Here is a 22,168-nt window from a genome sequence, read left to right as displayed (position 1 = left end):
TTAAAAGGAGTTTGCATACCAAGTCTAAAATTGTTTTGTATGCATTCATTGGTATGCACAAAAAACCTTGCACACGATGTCAGCGTTTTGCAGGACGCCGATGCAAAAAAAAAAAAAAAAATGCAAACAGACTCAAAACCATTAATGACAGACAGTTTTGGGGTTGTAAGCGTCTTCGGAACATGATGCTGTGTCTACTTTAACATTTTCACATGCAAATTAAGGGGGTACTGGTGTGCAAAGGCCTTTTAGTTGTACTCTGAGGTGCTGCTTAATAATTGAATGTTTTAAGATGAAGCGTAGGCGTGTGCGTTCATTAAAAAAAAAGCTGCAGGATTATTATTATGGCAAGAAGCAGAAAAACCTTCTCAGCCTTAAACATCCGTGATCTTTAAAGTGGTCGGGACGAGATCACCGTGAGAATTATGTGAGTTTAAGCTGAGCGGAGGGACGGTAATGAGCTTTTCACTATTCAAAATTAGAGCGGGCAGACAAGCTCAACTGAGTATTTACTCAAAGTGACGCAGGTGGTGGTGGTGGTGGGGGGGGGAAAATGAAATGATGAAGCTCCGGGAGAAGTGCGAGGGAGCTCCAAAAAAGGTCTTCCCATGAATAATGAATGCAGCTTTGAAATCCTCCTCACTCGCCTCATATATATCCCTGTTTTACCCCTCTTCTTCTTCTCGCCAGCTTTCCCTCCCTCCTTCCTTTCTTTCTTTCTTTCCTCTGCTGTTTCAGTCCACGCCTGCTATCTTAAGTCACATCAGGAAGTTCTTACGCGCACTACTCGTCACACTCCTCCGCATGTGACACAACTTTTGCACGAGAGCGCGACACAGAAGTCTGTCTCGCTCGCTTCGTACAGATGTTCCTACTTGTGTATCAGCTAGAAAATGGGGGCCTTCAACTCTCTCGCCTATGCAAATTAGCAAAAAAAAAAAAAAGATAATGAGCAAAACCAGAGCTGATCCAACTGAAACCAGACAACACGCCGTGTGTGTGTGTGTGTGTGTGTGTGTGTGTGTGTGTGTGTGTGTGTGTGTGTGAGAGAGCCGAGCGACACCGGAAGAATTTTCTATTAGCGCTGTAAATATGTTGAGAGCTTGTTATGAATGGAGAACAAATGTGCCTCCTGTGAATATCAAAATGCTCAATGACGAATCTGTGAATGTTTTATGTGCACACAGCGGTGCATTGTAGTAAAAAAAAAACAACAACCGGAGAGCCTGAATGTGAGAAAAGAAACAAAAGATTAAACAAATCGGCGTGCTGTGACGAACATGGCAGAATTAATTCTTCCCAAATCAGAATGTGTTCGAGTATAAGAATCGGGGGAATAGGGAGGGGGGGAGAGAGGAGGGGCAGGGGGGGTTGATAATGCAGTAAATCATCTCCAGTGTGCAGTGAGAGGCGGACTAAAGCTCCGTCTTTAAGCACTAAATTACCTGGAAAAAAGTGCCGTGTGTGTATGTGTGTGTGTGCGGTTTCAGATCGGTCATCAGCTGCTTATGCTCAACAACCCGAGCCATCCCATCCACCATCTTGCTTTGTGCAAGCCCCCCTCTTGCCCCCCCCCCCCCGACCAGGGAGGAGGGGGGGGCGCTACAGTCACTACGAGGACTCACCAAGATCCTTAGAGCCTTGACTTTCGCTGGCCATCTCGCCCATCCGCACCAGAGCGTCGAAGTAGCCCTTTGCAGCGTATGTGACACCTGGAAACATGGAAGCATTGGGCATCAGATCAGAAGGTCTTCTTCTTCAGCTCTGCAACCCTCCCCTACAGCCACCCCCAAGAGAGGTAAGGTTGGGCATGGGAAATAAAGAGCGACAGGCGGAAAAATGGAGACCAGGCAGGAAAAAGAAAAAAGCTCTATGGAGGCAACTACAGGAAACAAGTACAGAGAGAAAGCTACAGAGACTAAATCTCACAAACTACAAGTTGGAGTAAACATCTTTAAGAGATTACTGAAATTCACCCACATTTTAAAAAAGAATCGTTTTCTTACTTGCCCCTAATGGTATCAAGCCATACAGACGTATCTGAAACTTCTGCCACCACTACGATTGGGTTCTGGTCCATTTTGGATCCACTTCCAGGTTGGGAACTAGCTTATCTAAAACACCAACCAATGTTTTCTGTCCTCTTGCATTTTTATTAGCAACATACAAAAAGATTCAAGTATCAGGTTTGTTGTTTTTAGCTGGTTCAGACCATCAGTGTCATTATATAATCGGATAAATCAGCTAATTAAGGTAAAATCCGATCACAAGTAGACCGTTTGTTGGTCTTGTTCTCTAGTAGGGGTGTGCCCAAATACAAATACGTTATTCGGCAAAGCACAAATAGGGGGTTTTATACTAATATTTGTTTCATACAAATATGTTAAAAATGATTTGTTGGGGGTGTTCCCCAGAGATAAAGCTGAGCTACTGACACAAGCAAAGTGCTCTTAAAGACTCTCCATAACCTGTTGTTCCCCTTCTCCTTTCCACAAAGTTAGCTTGTAAAAAAAAAAGGCAATAAATGAAAAGTGCAAAGCAATAATCACCTTTGAAGTTCCTCCCTACACGTTACACGGTGTGCTGTCTCTGTGTCATGGGCGTACAAATAGATAAGTCTGGCTGCAATGAGGCGATGAGTAAAGTTTTAGCTCAGTAATCATAATAATATTCTATAATTAAAAGTGTCATAAAAACAAAAAACAGGATTTTTAAGCCTATTTCCACTTTTATTCAAATACAGATACAAATACAAATACTGGGATCTCTGCACATCCCTATTCTCTAGTGTGATGACTTTCTGTATATCTGAAACCTCCCATTTCATCTTTTATCTTGTCTTATTCAATTAACTTTTTTTTGCTTTTTAGTTGTTTTAGTTTGCATTAATCTAAATCTATTTTTAACATCCTATAACCGCTTGTAAAGCACTTTGAATTGCATTAGATTTGTTTGAAAGGTCCCACACGTATAAATAAAGTTTGATTGATTTAAATCATATCAATATTTTTTAGGCTTATCAACTCCAGGACCTCCTGTATGTGAAGCGAGTAAAAAGCTCAACCTAGATACTGTAGCTTTGACATAAAATTATGTGGATTCAATACTAAAATTAATGAGATTCACCATCACCCTGGAGGTGAAAGGAGATTAATTTGTGCTACTTTCAAAAACTGACATTTCCATTACTCTACCAAAAAAACTTATCTACATGGCTAGATACCACTAGGCCCCTAAAAAACAACTCCGTACCTTCCACAGCGATGACGTCAAAGCACAACGCGATTCAAACATGGCAGCCGTTATTCTCTGCTCTGCGTCGTCGTTCACACACACACACACACACAGGCCAGAGACGCCGGCTGAGACATAACAGTGACTCAGGCTTCAAAAGTGGGACAAGATGGCACTGAGCAGCAGTGAATTAAAGCAGGTCAGGGTCAGGGGGGGGTTTTAGCTACGCAGGGACTGACAAGCCATGATGACACGAGGACACATGTCCGGTCCGGGAGATACACATGGATGAGGGCTGAGTTTATTGCAGAGCCGTCATTATCGATAGTTGGTTTGAACCAACCTGGAGGACACCAAGAGAAGAGGGAGACAAAGTATTTACACCCCCAACATCCCACAAAGTTCACATCTAGTTGGGTTTTTTTGAGTCGCAGCTGAGTGAAACCCACAGAGACACCATCGCTATGCAAAGTCCTGAAAATAAAGATGGAGTCCAGCATCAGTCTGTAAACATACTTCTGAAATAACTCATGTTCTCTCCCCCTTATCAAAAAGCCGGTAAATCTCTCGACACAGAGACAGAAGACCCTCTTTCTACTGTTCCTTAATCTGACTTACAGTTAAGCTACGGGTGGGAGATGATGGCGGGGTTGGAGGTGAGAGGCGACGACGGCTGGGTGAGCACGGCTAATTTAAAATCGATGTCCGGGGGAGGTGGAGGAAGAGGAGGTGGGGGGGGGGGGGCAGGTGAGGAAGGAAGGATTAGCTTGAGGAAGATGGTTTGCTGTCTGTCAGCTGGAAAGTGACAGAGAGCAAGCAGAGAGAAGGAAGGAAGAGGAGGAGGAGGAGGAGGAGGAGGAGGAAAGGTCTGCCTGTTGTGTGAAGTGGATTAGAACAGTGATATAAAGCTGATAGAGAGCAGAGCAGCAGAGTGTCAAGTGTGAATGAAACATAAACAAGAAAAAAAGAAGCTTAAAATCAGCTCAGACCGTCTTCAAGTCTTCACTCTGAATCAAGTCGTCCAACAACATCAATCATCATCCTCCCTCCCAGCAAGCAGAAAGATCTGATTATATACGGCTCAAACACATCCAAACACTGCACTTTGAACATTTTTTTTATTCTACACATCACGTATAACTGTTTTGACAGCATTTCAATGACTGTGTTTCAAAGTTCTTGATGTAATCTTATTATCGATTAATAATTTATATCATTTAAATCATTTATCAAGCAAAAATGTCCCGGTTCCAGCTTCTCAAACGTGGGGATTTGCTGCTTTTCGCTGTTTTATATCATTGTTAATTGAATATCTTCTTTCTCTGTGTTTTGGACTGTTGGTCAAACAAAAGAAGAAATATTAGCAATGTTGGCGGACCATCCTCTAATAAAAATGATGGTTTGTTGTAGCCCTGATTGCAATTATAATTGGGATTCAGTATGAAACAGTTATGTGTAAATTAGAGCTGCAACTAACAATTATTTTCTCGATTAATTGATCAGTTTTTTTGGTCCATAAAATGTCAGAAAATGGGGAAAAGTGTTGATTATTGTTTCCCAAAAAGCCCAAGATGACGTCCTCAAGTGTCTTTGTCCACAACCCAAAATTATTCAGTTTACTTGTCTTAGAAACCAGAAAATATTCACATTTGAGCAGCTGGACTCAGAGAATTTGAACAAAGATTAATCGATTATCAAAACAGTTGGCAACAAGTCAATGAATCTATTAATTGTTGCAGCTCTGATGGAAACTAGATCACCTCCCGGCCAAACGTAACCCAGTTTTAACCTTTGCTAGATGTCTTCTGACCTTTAAATAACCACATCAGTGTTTACTGTCAAACACTTGTAGCCTCTTCTTCATCTTCACAAACACACAACCACCTCACAGCTCCAACATAAAGCCTCAATAAAAAGATTTCAGGCCAAGCATCACACATCCCACAAACCACACCGCCAGTCTTCACCTCGTCTCTGGGGAAGCAAACCTGCCTGCCGCCCCAGTTCTAGTTTTTTATTTAAAAAAAAAAAAAAAAAAACGAGGCTGCACTGGCATTTTTCCCCGACGACAATAGATGCTCCGGCCGTCTGCTCTGCTCTGCAGCGCTCCACTCTAAACCCTGCCTGTGTGCCGCTGCCTGGCATTGATGAAGTGTAATCCCCACTCAGGGAGTCGCAGGGATATTTTTAGCCTTATCTATCAAGACTTGGGAGTGAGGCCTCCTTTTATTGGTCTTGTGTGCTTGTGTGAGTCTTCCCCCCTCCTCCGAGCACACGAAGGAGAAGAGTCCGGCCGCTTTACCATCGCTGAAGATGATTACAATCCGTGTAACTTCCTCCCTGCAGAGTGACATGTAAGAACGGGAGCGGAGAGGAGATTTTCTTATCAATAAATGAGCTCAAAATGCTTGGGAGGTTTCTCTTATCTAAAAAAAGACATGGCAACGCTAAGATCGCCTCCAGTCTAATCAGGAAGCATGAAATAACTTCATCAATGTCTGTGAAACACTAAAGTCTATTTATGCTTCATCTTAAGGTCAGTTTCTCTCTTTTCCCTCCACCTGCTTTTTTATATATTTTTTTACCCCATCATCATCATCATCATGTCCTGGATACCGGCTCCGTCCGTTCTCCTTTCCTCGGCCCCGTGAGGGGGCATCGTTATTCTCACGACTCCTCCTGTTCCACTTCCCATTGGCTTATGCTCCACTTAGCTCCCCCAAGACATTTCCAACACATTTTGTCTTTAACCTTGAGTCTTTTTCTCTCTCTTTTCCTCACACGCACACACACACATACATGACCATAAAATCACACCTGTGCAAGCCACAAAAAAGGACAGAGGACATACACGTTGAGGAAGACATTTAAGATCGATGAAGGTGCTGGAGGTGAGGACATGAAGACATCATGACAGAGGACATGAAATCCAGAGTGTCATATCTGACACGCAAAGGTCTTTCAGTGAATATTTTAAAAAAAAAATAACGCAGGGCGACATCACTGCTGTCACTTTAGAGACAAGAGCATCAAACTAGCTTCTTCTGTAGCCGGAAGACGTCAGGAACGAGGATTCTGGCGTCAACAACTCTACAGAATATCTGTGTCGTCATCGCAGCTCGTCTCTAATCGAGAGGATAATAAAAGCAGCGCCGAGCGTCGGGTCAGTTGGCCCTTCGCCCGGACTACCGGACAAACAGGAAGGATGGAGGAGAAAAAAAAAAAAAACAGGACAAAGACAGAAAGAAAACAAGAGATCGGAGGTTCGGTGTACTCACTGGTGAGCGCCTTCTCGTAGCTTTTTCCCATGGCTATGAAGTTCCGCAAGCAGGGGTTGAACTGCTCCATGATGGACTGGAAAAGAGGGGAGGGGGGGGGGGGCAAAAAAAAAACAAAAAAAAACAACAGCAGGTTTGGTTAGTCAAGAAGCAGGAAAGATGCAAACACTGATATGAGCTATACTGACGGAGCACCACTCTTTACTAGGGCATGAACACACACACACACACACACACACACACACACACACACACACACAACAGAGTCAGCTGAGCCAACCGGGAGGAAGAGGAGTGCAGCAAGGATTCATTTCAAGCTCACGGCGAGGACCAGAGGAATGAAATAGAGGGAGGAAGAATGTGGAAGAGAGGGAGAGCAAGTCACTGAGGGAGGAGGGGGTGGAGGACGGGGGGGTTCATATGTTGTGTGTGTGTGTGTGTGTGTGTGTGTGTGTCCTGCTGTCGCTATTCATATGAAACCTGGTTTTGGCTGCTGACTCTTTCAGCTCAGCAGCAGATTTGGACTCATCACTGTTTTCCCTCCATCTCCTCAAACACTCACTGACCTCTGGCACTCTGCTCCTGCTAATTGCTTTTTTAAAGAAAAAAAAAAACCCCAAAAAAGTCAGTTCACCCAAATTATAAATAAACCTTTTTTCTCACTTACCTGGAGGTGTAGCTAACTATCTGCAGGGGTTACAGCATCTTTTTCATTTGGGTGAACTGACCCTTTAAAATCTCTCTGTATGTAACTGAGTTTATTAGACAATAAACACGGAGCCTCGATGTGGAGGCAGCATTGTGTGTTTTATAATTTCTCATATCGAGTTCCTTCTGTGATGAGCACAACTCAGAAAAAAAAAACCTTTTGAAGGAATTTATTTATATGATGAATAATTGATCACAAAAAAGTAAAGTATGAAGTGAAGGAGAGAAATATAGAGAAGAAGAACCAGAAATGGTTCAATCGCAAATGTTTTTTTGTTTTTTTTCCCAAAAGATTATCTGATTTTTTAACCAGAATTCTGCTTTATTGACTTATTTTAAAATCAGACTTTCGTTCTTTACAGCAGCTATAACAGATTTTTGTGCCACTATTTACACAATCAACAGACACAGAGTCATATTAGTGTCTCACTCAGTTTGTTTCAGATGTAAAGGTGGAATAAGAAAGGTGATAAAATAATATCACAGTGTTCTATAGTATTGTTGCAATAACTATATTTTTTACTACGTCAACACATCACAACTAGAACTGCAACTCACAATCAAGAAGCTGGAAACAATAAATGTTTTACTCGAAAGAATAACTTCAACAATTAAACTGTTATTCAAATAGTTGCTGATTGATTTTCTGTTGATCAACTAATCAATAAGTTGTTACAGCTTAAATCACAATACCGTAAATATCGCAATATGACCGAATCCTTTATCACATTAAAATGTATATGGGTATTAACCATAGACTGTATAAAAATATGGACGTAGTTACCGTGACGTCACCCGTTGGTGCCGCTCCGGCCGTCGCCATCTTGGCAGTGCGTGACGCTGCCTAACTCCCAGCCAATCAAAAATGGGCAAAGAGGCGGGGCCGAATGGCTGAAACAAGCCACCTAGCAGCTAGCGGACCTGTCACTCAAAGCAGCCATGTCTGTCATTATGTATGACTTTACGGCTTAATTTTGGGCATTTTAACATGGGGGTCTATTCAAAGTGGTCATTCAAGGAACTGCAGTTTTTGGCACTTCTGCATTGGCTTCATTTTACAGCCCCAGAGCTTGCTGCTTGGTATCATCATGAGCTATGGCACAGTTTTGGTCTCCACTGACTCCTGAGACAAATATCTTTAGCTCTTTAGCTGCTAAATGCTCCGCTATGTTCACCGGATAGATGTGGGACATAAAAACCAAAACAAAAAGCTGAAAGACACAACAAGAAGCCCGTAGAGCCGAAGAGATCTGCAGGTGATGATTATCAATGACTTTGTCACTATGAGCAACACCTTTCACTTTATATGTAGTCATCTTTTTTTAAATATTGACCCGTACAGGCAGTGAAGTGTTTCCACATCCAGAAAACACAACAAGCAGCAGCTTCCTCGTTAACAAGTGAAGGGAGAGAAGAGAACGTACAGTAAAACTCATTATACTGTCTCTTTGTCTCTGCGGTGACTCAGCCGCCCCCTCAGACCACGATGCCCTTTCACTTCTGCTGCACCTCCAGCAAAACCCTGTGATTTATAAAACAGCAGCTCTCTCTCTCTCTCTCTCTCTCTCTCTCTCTCTCTCTCTCTGAATTTCTTTACTAACTTTGAAACAAGCTGAACTGTCAGATGAGCAGCAAAGAACTGAGGAAGACAGAAATTAGAGGGAATGAGTTATGAGTGGGAGACGGAGGAGGACAGTCTTAAACATCATGGTAGAAATAAGTGAAATCAACAAATATTTTATCCTTAACTTGACATAAAGAGATACATTTATCATTTCAAGACAAATCGACTTCAGACGAGACGAACCAGATGTCTTCAGCTTTTCTCTTTTAGCTCTAAAGATCCAGGTTTTAATCTCAGCAGTTGTTTAAGACCAAACCAGAGATCAAATCAGTTTCTCAACACCATAATCTTTAGCTTACGCTGGCCGTTAGCAGCGCGTGTGACCGAATTATAAGCTCAGTGATTGGCTGTTTCCTGCTGAAATGCACACAGAGTTCCAGTTAACAGTCTCAGTCTTGTACCTTTAACTTTTTAACTAAAGAATAGAGATGTTAAAATGTCTCAATTCTGAGATGAATCACGATACGGACGATTCTGAATCGAGTCACAAATGTCAGAAATCAAATGTTCTAAATGTTGGTTAATAACGTGATGTTTACGGAGCGACAAAGACAGAACTCAACAGTCTACAGCGCAAACACGCTGGAGTTATCTTACAGTTCACCTTCAAATAAAAAGGCAGCAGTTGCAATTTTTTTTTTTTGATTTAATGACTAAATAATTACCTTTGCGAGACGAACCTGGAGTTTATTGTTCTACACCGTCACTCAGAGACTAACGTTAGCAGAGCAGAGCAGCAAAATCCAGCAGTAACAAATGAGACAAACACACACTGCAACACTTCAACAACTCTGAGGTGAAGAAAATAACTCTACAGAGAAACTAGAGCCAAATCAACGGTGTCAACGAGTAAAGCTAGTCGAGGAGCCAGTACATGTGTGTGTTTATGTACTGGTGTTGAAAAGATGCAGCTTTTTATATCATAGACTAGAGCTCAGATCGATCTGAAAGCTTTTATTAATTGATGAAAAAGCAGCCGTGTGCAGCAATATAAAAAACTGACGATGTGAAACATTGAGATGTTTCGTGTAATCGAACCGTTGACGAGTGAATCGTAATCTAATCGTGAGGCCTGAGAAGATTCACACATCTGCTAGAGAACCAGATGTTTTCAAACGCAGATGTTCATCTTTTGTACTGATGATTGAAACGAGAGTTTCACGTTGATCCAAGACGAAGAAGACACTGAAACTGCTTTACTTCTGGAACCAGAGGCCTTTATTTAGTTCAATTAAAAGCCAGCGAGGAAATAAATGTTTTAAGTTTAAATAGGTTAATAAATTTTACAGTGTGGGATTACATAAAAGGGGGACAGAAGAGAACAGAAGCATGAGGAAGAGGGGAGAGGACGGACACATCTTTTAACGGCTGCTCGCTACGAGGGACGCCTGCTAATGCACGCTAGCTGACAGTCACCTCGCAAACTTAACCACAACTTCAAAAAAAAAAAAAAAAAGGAGAAGAAGAGAAGGAGGAGGAAGTAGGGCAGGATGACATGAAGGTGCAGGGAAGAAAAAATAGGCTGTCAGGTGAAAAAAAAAGAAAAGCTTAGCAGGGAAGAGATACGGATTGAAACGGACTGATCATAAATACATCATCGGTGGATTATTGAGTTGTGTGAGGCTGAAGTAGATTTTTCTTTAAAACTAGAAAACTGGTTGAGATCAAAAGTACCCTGCTGTGGATTCTGGGGAACATTGCTGCACTGCCAAAAAACGTCTGATGTCATAATCAGCAAGCACACACACACACACACACACACACACACACAAGAGAAAATAAAGAGGTTAGTGGTTTCTTTGTGCATTTCAGGGGACAAACAGACCTATTTATACCCCCCCTATTCCCTTCTCGCCCCGCTCTCCCATCTCTGGGTGTATTTGTTTTGTTACGTAAGGTGTCGGCTGATGAACAAACACAGTCCGTGGAAGTGCTCCAGCAGCGGTAATCAACATCGTGACTGAACCACCGCCTAGCAGGAAGAAAGGGGATGATCAACAGAAGAATAAATATAGAAGATGGAGAGCATCCGAGTTTCTCATGTCTAAATAAACAGTTGTATCAAGGGAGCACCGGGGAATGTCTCTGAGGCTCTGTGAGTGTGAGTGTGTGTGTGTGTGTGTGTGTGTGTGTGTGTTCATGCTTGTGAATGAATGAGTGATGAGGTGAGTTATGTAATCGCCGTCGGACAGGTCCGGCTTCATGCGTCGCATTCTTGCACCGTGTGTCGGTGTGGCTGCTGTTCAAACTTTTAATGTTTCACATGTATGTAGTCGTTGTTGACACGTGTGAGCAGATTTACACAAGTCAGAGGAAGTGGAAACAAGCTTGGTGAGAAATATATGGCTCCAAATTTTTAACATTTGTCTTAAAATACTTTGCATTGTACAACTTCCTTTGTTGAGTTTAGACATTTTTATTTAACAAAAGCCAAACTTCTCAAACCAATTAATTAATTTGATAAGTATGGCTTTGGAAAATACTCATTTCTGTTAAAAATCATGTAACAGGACTCAGCGGAGGTTCTTTGTTCCTGCATTTTCCTTTATTTCCACATATTCAGGAAGCCTGTTGTGTATTAACAGTAACATAATGGAAAAGTTCTCTTGCAGAGAATTAAATACCGCTTACGGTTGGGTGATATGGCCAAAAAAAAGCTTGGGGTTGATTTGTGTTTGCCTCCAAAAAATGCAAGACTGAAACATTTTTAGGACAATTGTGCAGGAATAATAATAATAATAATAAAAAAAAAAAAACAGGTTATCTCACACAGACTGTACCAGACGCTTCAACTACAGTACAGGCTCCGGTTTAATAATCAGTCGCAGCACAGACGAAGCAGAAAAGTCAATAACAGATCTGCTGCTGCTAACAGTCTGATATCTGCAGACCGCTGCTAGTTAGCGTTAGCCACCCGGCAGGTAGACACAAACTGAACGATCCGAGCGCTTCGACTCATAACCAGAGATGATTCTTTGATATTTAACACAATCTTTCCTCGTAGATACGACCATTAAATTCACTTAACGACAGCCTCATAAACTGCAGCAGGTGAACATGTAGTTATTCACAGTTTGCAGGATTGTTATGACTCTAAACTGTTAATATATATGTTACTTTTTGACCAAAACAAAATTAATGTATATTATAAAAAACTCAATATATCTCCCAGCTGTAAAACCACTCTCATGTTTGCACACTAAATATGAAACCACAGTTAGCAGCTAGTTAGCTTAGCTTAGCATAAAGACTGAAGCAGAGGGAGATACCTGGAAGAGGCTGTTGAAAAAAAATGCACCTATAAATAGCAGCTGTTAATTTTACTTGTTTACACTCCACTCCATTTATCTCTGCCCTTCACACACAAACCGAGTCACATCTGTGATTAATTAATATCCAGAGTTGATCAACACTGAACGAGGCCACAGCTGTCAATCACCATCAGCACCGCCTCGCTAGCGAACCAATTCATGAGGTTTCCACCCTCGTCACAACGTGCTGATACGGTTTAGGGAATAATTTAATAGGATCGTTAACTTGGCTCGGCCCTGGATTAATCCGCACTCAATCAGCTGAGCTGGTTCCTTCAGCATCAGGGAGCGAGGCTGATTAGCATTCCACTGAAATAAAAAGACCATATTTGACTGGGAAATGAGAGGGATTACTGAGCAAAACACTTGCTTTGTTTCACTTTTGTCCATGTGCTTCAGTCATGTGTTTTAATTGACTCGCTAATCACCCCTCTCCAATTAAAAAAAAAAAAACGCCCCAAACTCGATAACAATACACAGATTGTGTTATCACGTTGCAGCGTTGAGGGAAATGCTCTTATGAACGTGCTGAATGTTATCTGGAAACCGAACACCAGCATAACAACAAGAGGTACATTATCAGCCGCACTGTTGAAACCAGATACAACCAATGATAAACGTCTGTTTACTGATATCAGTGTGATTCTCTCCACATATGATGATAACACTGGTTTTTTATTGATCTATTATGCAGCTTCAGTGTCACTGAGGCAGCAGTTTTAATGTCCTGGCTACCGGACAGCGGCAGACTAAATGCCACAGCAGGACGAATCACTGAGCGCTTTGAAATCCACCATGAAGCATTATCACCGCTCCCCCACAAAGATAGAAATATTATGCAAATAATTAACTGACTGAAGCCAAAAGTGACATTAACCTTTAAAAAGGGAAAGTTACATACATCATTTCAACATATCTCAATGAAGATAAAGTCATGTGTTTTCAAGGTTCGTTGTCAGCAAAATTTCAACATGACATCAATCTCATTTGGCATCTTTAAAACAATAGTATGTTTGTTTAGTTAAGTGAGAAGATTGTGCGACTCTCACAGCTAAATGTGTAGCTGGTTAGCTTAGCTTAGTACCTGGGCTGCAGCTAATGATTATTTTCATTTTCAATTAGTTAGGGTTAGGGTTAGGGTCATAGAGGACTCAAGAAAAAACAGAAAATATTCACATTTGAGTTGCTGGAATCAGAGAATTTAGACTTTTTCTTCTTTTTAAAAAAAGTACTCTGCAGCTCCTCTCGGCTTCACGGAGCTTTATAGTGAATTTCAGCTCATTGTTTATCTGTCCGGCTGCAGCTTTACTGTTTTGGTTCACTCTCAGTGCTCTCATTTGGCATCTTTACAACAATAGTATGTTTGTTTAGTTAAGTGAGAGGATTGTGCGATTTTCACAGCTAAATATGTAGCTGGTTAGCTTAGCTTAGCACCTGGGCTGCAACTAATGATTATTTTCATTAAATCCATTAGTTGTTTGGTCTATAAAATGTCAGAAAATGGTGAAAAATGTCAGAGAATTTAGACTTTTTCCTCTTTTTAAAAAAGTACAGCTCCCCTCGGCTTTACGGAGCTTTATAGTGAGTTCCAGCTCTTTGTTTAGTTGTCCGGCTGCAACTAGTGTTTTGGTTCACTCTGGGTGCTCTCATAAAGTCGTTTTGGGTCGCAGCAGGCAGCTGTTTTCAGAGGAAAAAGCTGTAAAAAGCCACTGTACACTACCTGCTCAGCACCAAACAGCAAACAGACACATTTAGCTGTAGACTAGCTGGTGAACATAGTGGAGCATTTAGCAGCTGGAGAGCCAGATATTTCCCTCAGGAGTTGGTAGAGAGCAAAAACAGAAGCTAAAAAGAGAGTGAATATTGGACTTACATTCACCAGGTGGACAGAAACACGACTCCAGATGAATGATAATGCTGTGAAACCAAACGTCTCTGTTTTACATCATCATAACATTAACATCTTTAGGCTTTAAACTGTTATTTTAAGCTAAGATGTCACTGTGGGTTCTGAGAAATTGGGATTTTTTTTTACAAATTTCACACATTTTATAGAAAATACAATAAATTATCCAACAGAGGAAGACAACAATCATTAGTTTCATCCCTACAAACAGCCAGCCCTCCTCCTGTACTGTGCTGCAGCCTTTCAGGTAATGTGGGGGGGGCGATGGGGGGGTAGGGGTGTTGGAAGCACGTGAACATCCACATGCAGTCTCACGCAGACATACACAGGACTTCAGAGAGAGGTACCATCCATCTCACGCTGACGCTGTTGCCAGTCTGGCCAGCATTTAAAATATTTATCCTCACGTGGGAAAGAAAACAAGCTTCTCTACGTCTCACCAAAAAGGATGTTGTTGCAGGTAGTCGGCGAGGCAGATCGTTCGTCCTGAGAGTGTGTGTGCGCACACAAGCGTAACTCTGGAATAAAACTGTTTGTGTCAGTTAAATGTCCACGTGTGTGTTTCCTCTGTCGTTGTTCACAGTGCTGCATGCTGGCAGGCGGAGCAGAGCTGCCATGTAGCATCAGTTTCTGCAGAGCTTATGAGGATTTGGGCCTCTGATTGTTTTTTTTTTTTTTTGGGGGGGGGGGGGGGGGGGGGGTCTGTTCTTTTGTGTTTTGTCTGTGGAAGCAGCAGCTTTTTTTTAATCAATTTTTTACTTCCTGAGTTTAACAAGCAAACCGAAGACAAACAACCAAGTACGGCTCATGTGTTATGTGTTGTTGTTTTTTGATCTGACAGCTTTATGGTTTAAAGTCTGGTTACAATTAGGCAAATTAAACTGGTTGGTTGAGAAAACAAAAGAATCAACATCGACTGTGTGTTGAAGTCACACACACATCCAACCATTCACCCAGAAATTAAGACTTTTTACAAAACACCATATTACTTTTATCTTTCCTCACAACAAAACTGTTAATATTCCCACAACCACAACAAGTCATTTATCAGGAAAACAGAAAAATTGGTTGTTTTTCTGGTGAGCATGTTACAATCTTCATGCACCAATAACATTTCAATTATCAACTTCCATTTGAAAACAGCTCTGAATCTGATGAATTAGCTATAAACTACTACTGTAAATTCCTCATCTGTAGTAGTTTTTCTTGGCTTTTCTTTTACCTTATAGCTTTATTATTGATATAATATCTTTACTGTTTATCTTATCGTTACTGTATATAATTACTTTTACCTGCAGTACTGTCCTGAGCCTCATCTTACGTATTTAATGGTAGAGATGACATGTGTTAGTCTGCCCTGATGTCCCTGAACATGCTCAGTGTGTAGTTTACCTAAATGTCTCTGAATGTGCTAACGAGCCAAGATTTTTCCACTTTGAGCTCAATGAGAGAATCAAACTCTTTCAAGTTATTGATGGTCCATCACAGTCAAGTTCCAAGTCTTTTTTTTTATTTTAATGAATCTAAAGCTACTAAATTCAAGACTGACGAGTCCAAGTCATGTGTGACTCAAACTGAGAGTCTGAGAACAAAATATAGTTTGTGTTGTTTCCATCTCAACTATGAAATTGCTAAAAGTGCAACAGTTCTGATTGAAACTTATGAAGAAGAAGAAGCTTTATAGTTGATCAAATAACTTCTACGTTTATATTTTTATCCTGTGGACGGTGATTTTATTCTCTTGTTATCCTTGTGTTTCAATTTCCTCTCAGAGGATCAACACGCTGGTTTTACATCACATCCTGGTCATGTAAGACTGAGATCTAGAGGTATTTCATTTAAAGTGGTCATCACAGACGTCTAACGTGAGCGGAGGGAGATGAACAGGTAGCGGCTACACTTCAACATCAGGGTTAATAGATCCATCAGAGCAACATGACACAACGTCACGGATGAGTGACGTAAACAGAGGTCAGAGGTTATAAAAGCCAGTAATGATGGAACGAGGAAGGGGAGAAATTTCTCTGTAGTGTTTATGACAAGCTTGTGTATTCAGACATACTTTATAGACTGAACTTTTATGTAAAACACAGCTATAAAACCTTTACTTAATTCACATTTTAAAAACATAAAACAGAAGCAGGATTTCACTTCTTTTTCTTGTTCTTTACTCAAAATATAAAACTTCTCGAATGCATCCGTACATGATAGGACAACGTGTGGAACAACCTCAGCAACGACAAAGATTACGAAACGGACGGCCGTTTGTGGGCATGTGCGAACAATCTGACATCATCACGAGGAGGAAGTGACGGTAAGTTAGCAAACGGAGCGTTCAGAGCAGGTTGAAGCCCTGACGTGACTTAAAAACAACATTTTTACATATTTTCACCTCAAGTATTGGAACTTTAACTAGTTTAACATCCGACATCATGACAGTATATAAATGACAGAAGATCACATGAAGCCTGTTACGTCCCCTTTAAGACTCCGTCAGTGTGAATCCCCTAAAAATCCCCTAAACTGAGGGAACACGTAGCTACATTTTTGGATCTCTAATTAAGGGAATTTTCCCGCTTTTGATCAGTAAAGAAAGGCGAGGAAGGAAGCGAAGAAGGAGGTAACGAAAGGAACTAAGAAAAAAAAGGAAGGAACATAACAAGAAATAAGAAAAGAAAGAAGAGAAGAAGAGGAGGAAAGAAACTAAGAAGGTAAAGATGATTATGATATCTGATGCTGATGCAAATTAAATCATAACTCCAGATGTCTACAGAGTAAAATATGCATATACTGGGCATACTGGAGTCAACCTACTATCCAGTAACAGACTCACAGCTAAACAAAAGGTGAAGAAAATAAGCAGCACTAAGAACATCGTGACCTAGCTGGCAGAGCTAAGTGAGGGCAGACTGTGTGTGTGTGTGTGTGTCAGTTGGCGGCGGTGGAAGACGAGCGTGCGTGGCGTGAGTCAGAGCCTACATAAACAGCGGCAGGTTCATATCATGTCGGGGCGTAAATTACTGTAAAGCCGAGCCAGCCATGTGGCACCATTAGATCCCCGCCGCGCCGCTCGCTGGCAAGCACATTAACCGGCGAGAAAAAGGAGCTGGCAAACCCAGAGCGAGGAAGAAGAAGGCAGAGACAGGGACGGACCAGGTGGACACAAAGACACACACGGAGAGACAAAAACAACTAAAAATAACTGGAGTAAAGGCAGCGGATTCATATTTCTATTAACCAGCCGGGCCAATATTAGCTGATCGCAGAAAACTCCAAAAATATATGTGTTAAAGGATTTGCTGAAGGTGCTGGTTTTACAGTATCTCTCTCTCTCTCTCTCTTTCTCTCCACATGTTTCCTGACTCTCAAATAAAGGCAAAAGGCCAAGTCAAAAAAAAAAAAAAAACCCTTTTTTTGTCGTAGAAGCACAAGCGGCTCTTCCTGCAGAGAAAAACTCACTTTAAAAAACACACAGACATCACTCTGGATGGGATTTAAATTACAGGAGGAGCAGCGAGTTTGCTGGAAAACAGTGGGTCATTACAGTGGGGGGGTGGGGGGGGGGGGGGGGGTCTGTTCTTCCACCTCCCTCTCCTTCATTAACACAGACCTGGTGCCTCCAACCTGAACTGAGCTCTCCATCTCTGCTTCTGTTTCCTGTCTGAATGACCAAAACTTAAGGTCACCTCCTCCTCCTCTTCCTCCTCCTCTTCCTCCTCCTCCTCATCACCGAGCATCCAACCTTGGCACTGCAGGAGGTGACAACATGTGAAGTTCAATCACTCACATATTAACCATCTCTTTCAAGAGGAAACTGGGAAAAATCACCACCGAGTCAACATCAGCGCTGATAAGTAAAGTTCACCTTTTGTTCTCCTGTGTGTGAACTGGTCGTGATATGAAGGTTAACCAGATTACACACACACACACACACACACACACACACACACACAGAGGAAACGAATGGGGAAGGTCATTTGGTCTAAGTGGTCGCCCTGGAAACGGGAAAGGGCTCGTGCAGCGCTGAGGTGTGTTTGGCTACCGGTCACTAGTCAAGGTGACCCGTTGTCATCCAATATTACAGCGTGTGTGTGTGTGTGTGTGTGTGTGTGAACATATGACATCGCCTCTCCCCGTAACCTGCCAACACGCTTCCATTTCTCACCGTGTACAAGTGTTACATGTTGTATAAACACTCATCACTCACACGCTGACACACACAACAGCAGCCGTTCGCCGTCGCCGCGTGAAGTTATCAATCAAACGGCTCCGACTGAACAAACACAAACACTGATTATAACGCAGTGATTCAGTCACGACGTCATCTGTTATAAACTAACTAGTCAACTCAGTTCATCGACTGATTGTTTGGTCAATAAAATGTCAATAAAAATGTTGTTTTGTCCGACTAACTGTCTAAAATTTAGTTTAGAGTTGCAACAATAAGTCGATTAATCGATTAGTTGCCAACTATTAAATTAACTGCCAACTATTTGGATAATTAATTGATCATTTTGAGCCATTTTTTAAGAAAAAAAGCCTACAAATTCTCTCAAAAACTTCTCAAATGTGAATATTTTCTGGTTTCTTTAGTTGTCTGCAACAGTAAACTAAATATCTTTGAGTTGTGGACAAAACAAGACACTTGAGGATCATCTTGGGCTTTGGGAAACACTGATTGACATTTTTCAACTACTACTACTAATCGATTAATAGAGAAAATAAGCGACAGATGAACCAGTTATGAAAATAATCGTTAGTTGCAGCCATACTTCAGTTTACTATCACAGAAGAGTAAAGAAACCAGAAAATACTCACATTTAAGAAGCTGGAACCAGAGAATAATGGTTGTTTTTTCTTTCAGAAATGACTATTCAATTATCTATCATATATATTAATGAACTCTATCAAAGATGTGATTGATTTTTAATCAAAAGCAGAGCTGAAAAAGCTCATTTATCTTCTTCTAGTTTAATATTCAGAGATGTTCTTTGGTACTTTAGATTATTTCAGATTTTTTAAAAAACATCCTGCATGGTGTTTTATTATTAATTATATATAATTAGAAATAAAAGCGTCGGATCCTGTGTGTGTGTGTGTGTGTAGTTTCAGTATTCAGCATTTCTTTGGTTAAAGCCACATTCCACACGTCCTTCTGTGTTTTTTCTACTGTGTGCTTTATCGCAAACGTCTACTGATAAAACGGAGAAGTTGTTTTTATTCTCACGGACTTCTCGGAAACTTTCCAAACAGTACAAACGGATTAAGAGTGGATGTTGTTGACTGTTTTCACCTCAATGGATTTATGTATATTTAATCATGTAGCCAAAAACAAACTCCAATTAAAAGTTAAAAATCCTCTAAATGAGCCAGTCAGGCGAAACGAAAGCACGTACTGTCAATATTACAACATCAGGTGAATGTTCAAATAGATTCAAATAATAAAAAAACACATGTTGAGGTTTTCCTCTCTGCTCTACCTGCTCGCTTACAGCTTACGGATGCCCTGCAGGCGGCCCTGCGGCACGAGCGCGGACAGGAACCCGCAGACGTCTCCTCCAGGAGGTGCGATCATTAAAACCATGAATTTAATACATAAATTTGAAGTGTAGTTTGGAGGACAAGCTGAAACGTTTGCTCTCATTTATTGCAACCAGGAGGCTGCAGCGAGGGATGACGATCAATAGGAATTTATTGACTTTGAATCCTTTTAAATCCCTTATTGAGTCGAATGTTTACCTTTAAATTATTCCACCGGTTTAGCTGTGTGGTCAAAAAAAAGTTTGTAATTAAAAAAAAAAAAAAAAACAACTTATTGAGAATGAGAGATGCATCATATGTTAAATGTTTGTTAAAATGTGTTCGACACATCTGAAGGTCCTGATTCAGAACTAATCAATATGTTGGATATGAATCAAAGTTTAACACTAAGTGAATTGATCAGCTGATTGTTTCTCTGGAGGAAAGTCAGTCATTGGTGTTATAAGAATACAGCAGCTGCACGTTAACCAGAGAACAGACAAACTTTTCAGTTCTTATAATCTGCTGCTTCTTATTTTAACAAGCGACATTCGGCTAAAACTAAGAAGCCTGATAGCAACAGTATCAAATCAATTTTTATTTATATAGTCCAATATCACAAATTTACCTCAGTGAGGCTTCACAATCTGTACAGTAAACAACATCCTCGATGATCTGAATAAGGAATCGAGGGTTTATGGATAGAAGAACCAAATGTTTTCACGTTAAAAACAGGAGATATAACAGGTGCAATAAAGAGCTTAATGAATTTAGGAACCAGGAACCTGAGCCAAAACAGAAAATGTTGCTTTGGGACAAAAGTGCCAAATGAATAAATGTAAATTTAAGAAAAATCATCCATCAAATGTTCAGAGAACTCAAGCTAACAGTGCAAAAAACCCCAAAATTTAAACTTACAATGACATGAAAAAGAGAAGGGGAGCAAATCCCAACGTTTGACCAGTACTTTCCACAACATACATATTATATGTTCCTTAAGATCATAAATGAACCAGAAGACACACACACACAAAACAAAAACACCCAACATCCTTGATGATCTGAATAAGGAATCGAGGGTTTAAGGATAGAAGAACACATTATAACAGGTGCGATAATGAATCTGGGTATTTTGCCGACCAGGAACCTGATCCAAAACAGAAAATGTTGCTTTGGGACAAAAGTGCCAAATGAATAAATGTAAATTTAAGAAAAATCATCCATCAAATGTTCAGAGAGCTCAAGCTAACAGTCCAAAAAACCCCAAAATTTAAACTTACAATGATATAAAAAAGAGAAAGGGAGCAAATCCCAACGTTTGACAGGCTAGAACCAGAACAAAATTCATATTTTCCACAACAATGTAGTCCACAACATACATATTATATGTTCCTCAAGATCATAAATGGACCAGAGGACACACACAGACTGATGTTGAACACCCAAAAACACACACACTCATTCATAGCTGCATTCTGCATTAAAATAAGCAGCTAAAGCTAATGTGAAGGAGGCCATTACAGATCCACGCTGCATTATATTCTGTATGTGGGATTGATAAGCCAGTGTGTATACATTATGTCCATTAGTGCTTTGCTGCTGTCGCTCATTATTCTGTTTGCCGGAAAAAAAATGGACTTTATTTGCCTCTGCTCAGCCAGTGTGACAATCACCGCGCTAAAGCTGCACTGCTTCACCGCCCTCAGGAGATGGAAATTCAGCGTCTATCTGCCGTCTCTCTCTTTGTGCGAGTGTCTAGATGTGTGTGTGTGTGTGTGTGTGTGTGTGTGTGTGTGAACTCAGCCAATTTCCCTTTCAGATGAGCTCTTATCTGCATACGGGCGAGCAGAGACAGAGTCAGCGCCCCCTATTCCACAGATGCAGCTTTAAAAAAAAAAGAGAAGAAGAAGAAGAAGAAGAAAGAAAGGAAGGAGGAAGGAGGAGGGAGGAGGAGGAGGAGGAGGAGGAGGAAGCACTTCCGCTACCATGTATGGAAGTGCTGGAATTCCCCCCCGTAACAGGACAACCCATCTTTATTCACCTCACATTCGGCTCATACCACAGGAACGCTGAAGGGGTGTTTGGAACGAGGAGGTGACGGGGAGGAAGGATGGAGGGATCGTCATCGTCTCACAGTGACGCATCAGATTCGATCCACACACACACACACACACACACACACACACACACAACCCTTTTTTTTACACACTTACACGTGAACGAACATACGCTCCTACAAAAAAAATGTTCACAAGCGCTTTCACAAATATCACAGGCGGCCAGGTCAGGATTTTTAAAATGAAAATGACGGAAAGAGATTAATTTAACACTTCCTGTGCGATGACATCGTGTACGAAGGAGTATCTGCGTGTGTGTGCAGCAAGGAGATAATTGTGTTTCAGCTGAGCACACACCTTCGTCATCCCTCCTTTTCACCTTCCGCCCCTTCAGATTACAGATTAAATGACACTCTGGAGTCTCCAGTTGAACAGCAGCAATAAAATTCCTTCTTTTTTTTTCTAGCTTATTTGTCTTTATTTCAGTCTAATTAGACTCGGAAAACAACAGTGGATCCACACTCTTCCAT

The 22,168-nt window shown here is 41.1% G+C and overlaps 1 protein-coding gene across 8 annotated transcripts in view; it reads right to left on the bottom strand.

The window, feature by feature from the left end:
* baiap2b (BAR/IMD domain containing adaptor protein 2b) overlaps positions 1-22,168 on the bottom strand; it is a 93,505-nt gene that overhangs the window by 61,952 nt on the left and 9,385 nt on the right. For 6 of the 8 annotated variants that reach the window (XM_042397876.1, XM_042397877.1, XM_042397882.1 and 3 more), the window contains exons 2-3: positions 6,513-6,588; positions 1,626-1,712 (exon numbers count right to left, since the gene is read on the bottom strand). In XM_042397876.1, coding sequence (XP_042253810.1) covers positions 1,626-1,712; positions 6,513-6,588 — 163 coding nt within the window. Of the gene's footprint in view, positions 1-1,625; positions 1,713-6,512; positions 6,589-17,671; positions 17,745-22,168 lie in introns of those variants that run through there. The other 2 variants (XM_042397878.1, XM_042397880.1) reach the window with 2 other exon arrangements.

The sequence above is a fragment of the Thunnus maccoyii genome, chromosome 20, assembly GCF_910596095.1.
Source record: "Thunnus maccoyii chromosome 20, fThuMac1.1, whole genome shotgun sequence".
Lineage (NCBI taxonomy): Eukaryota > Metazoa > Chordata > Actinopteri > Scombriformes > Scombridae > Thunnus > Thunnus maccoyii.
This window is presented reverse-complemented; position numbering and strand designations above follow the sequence as displayed.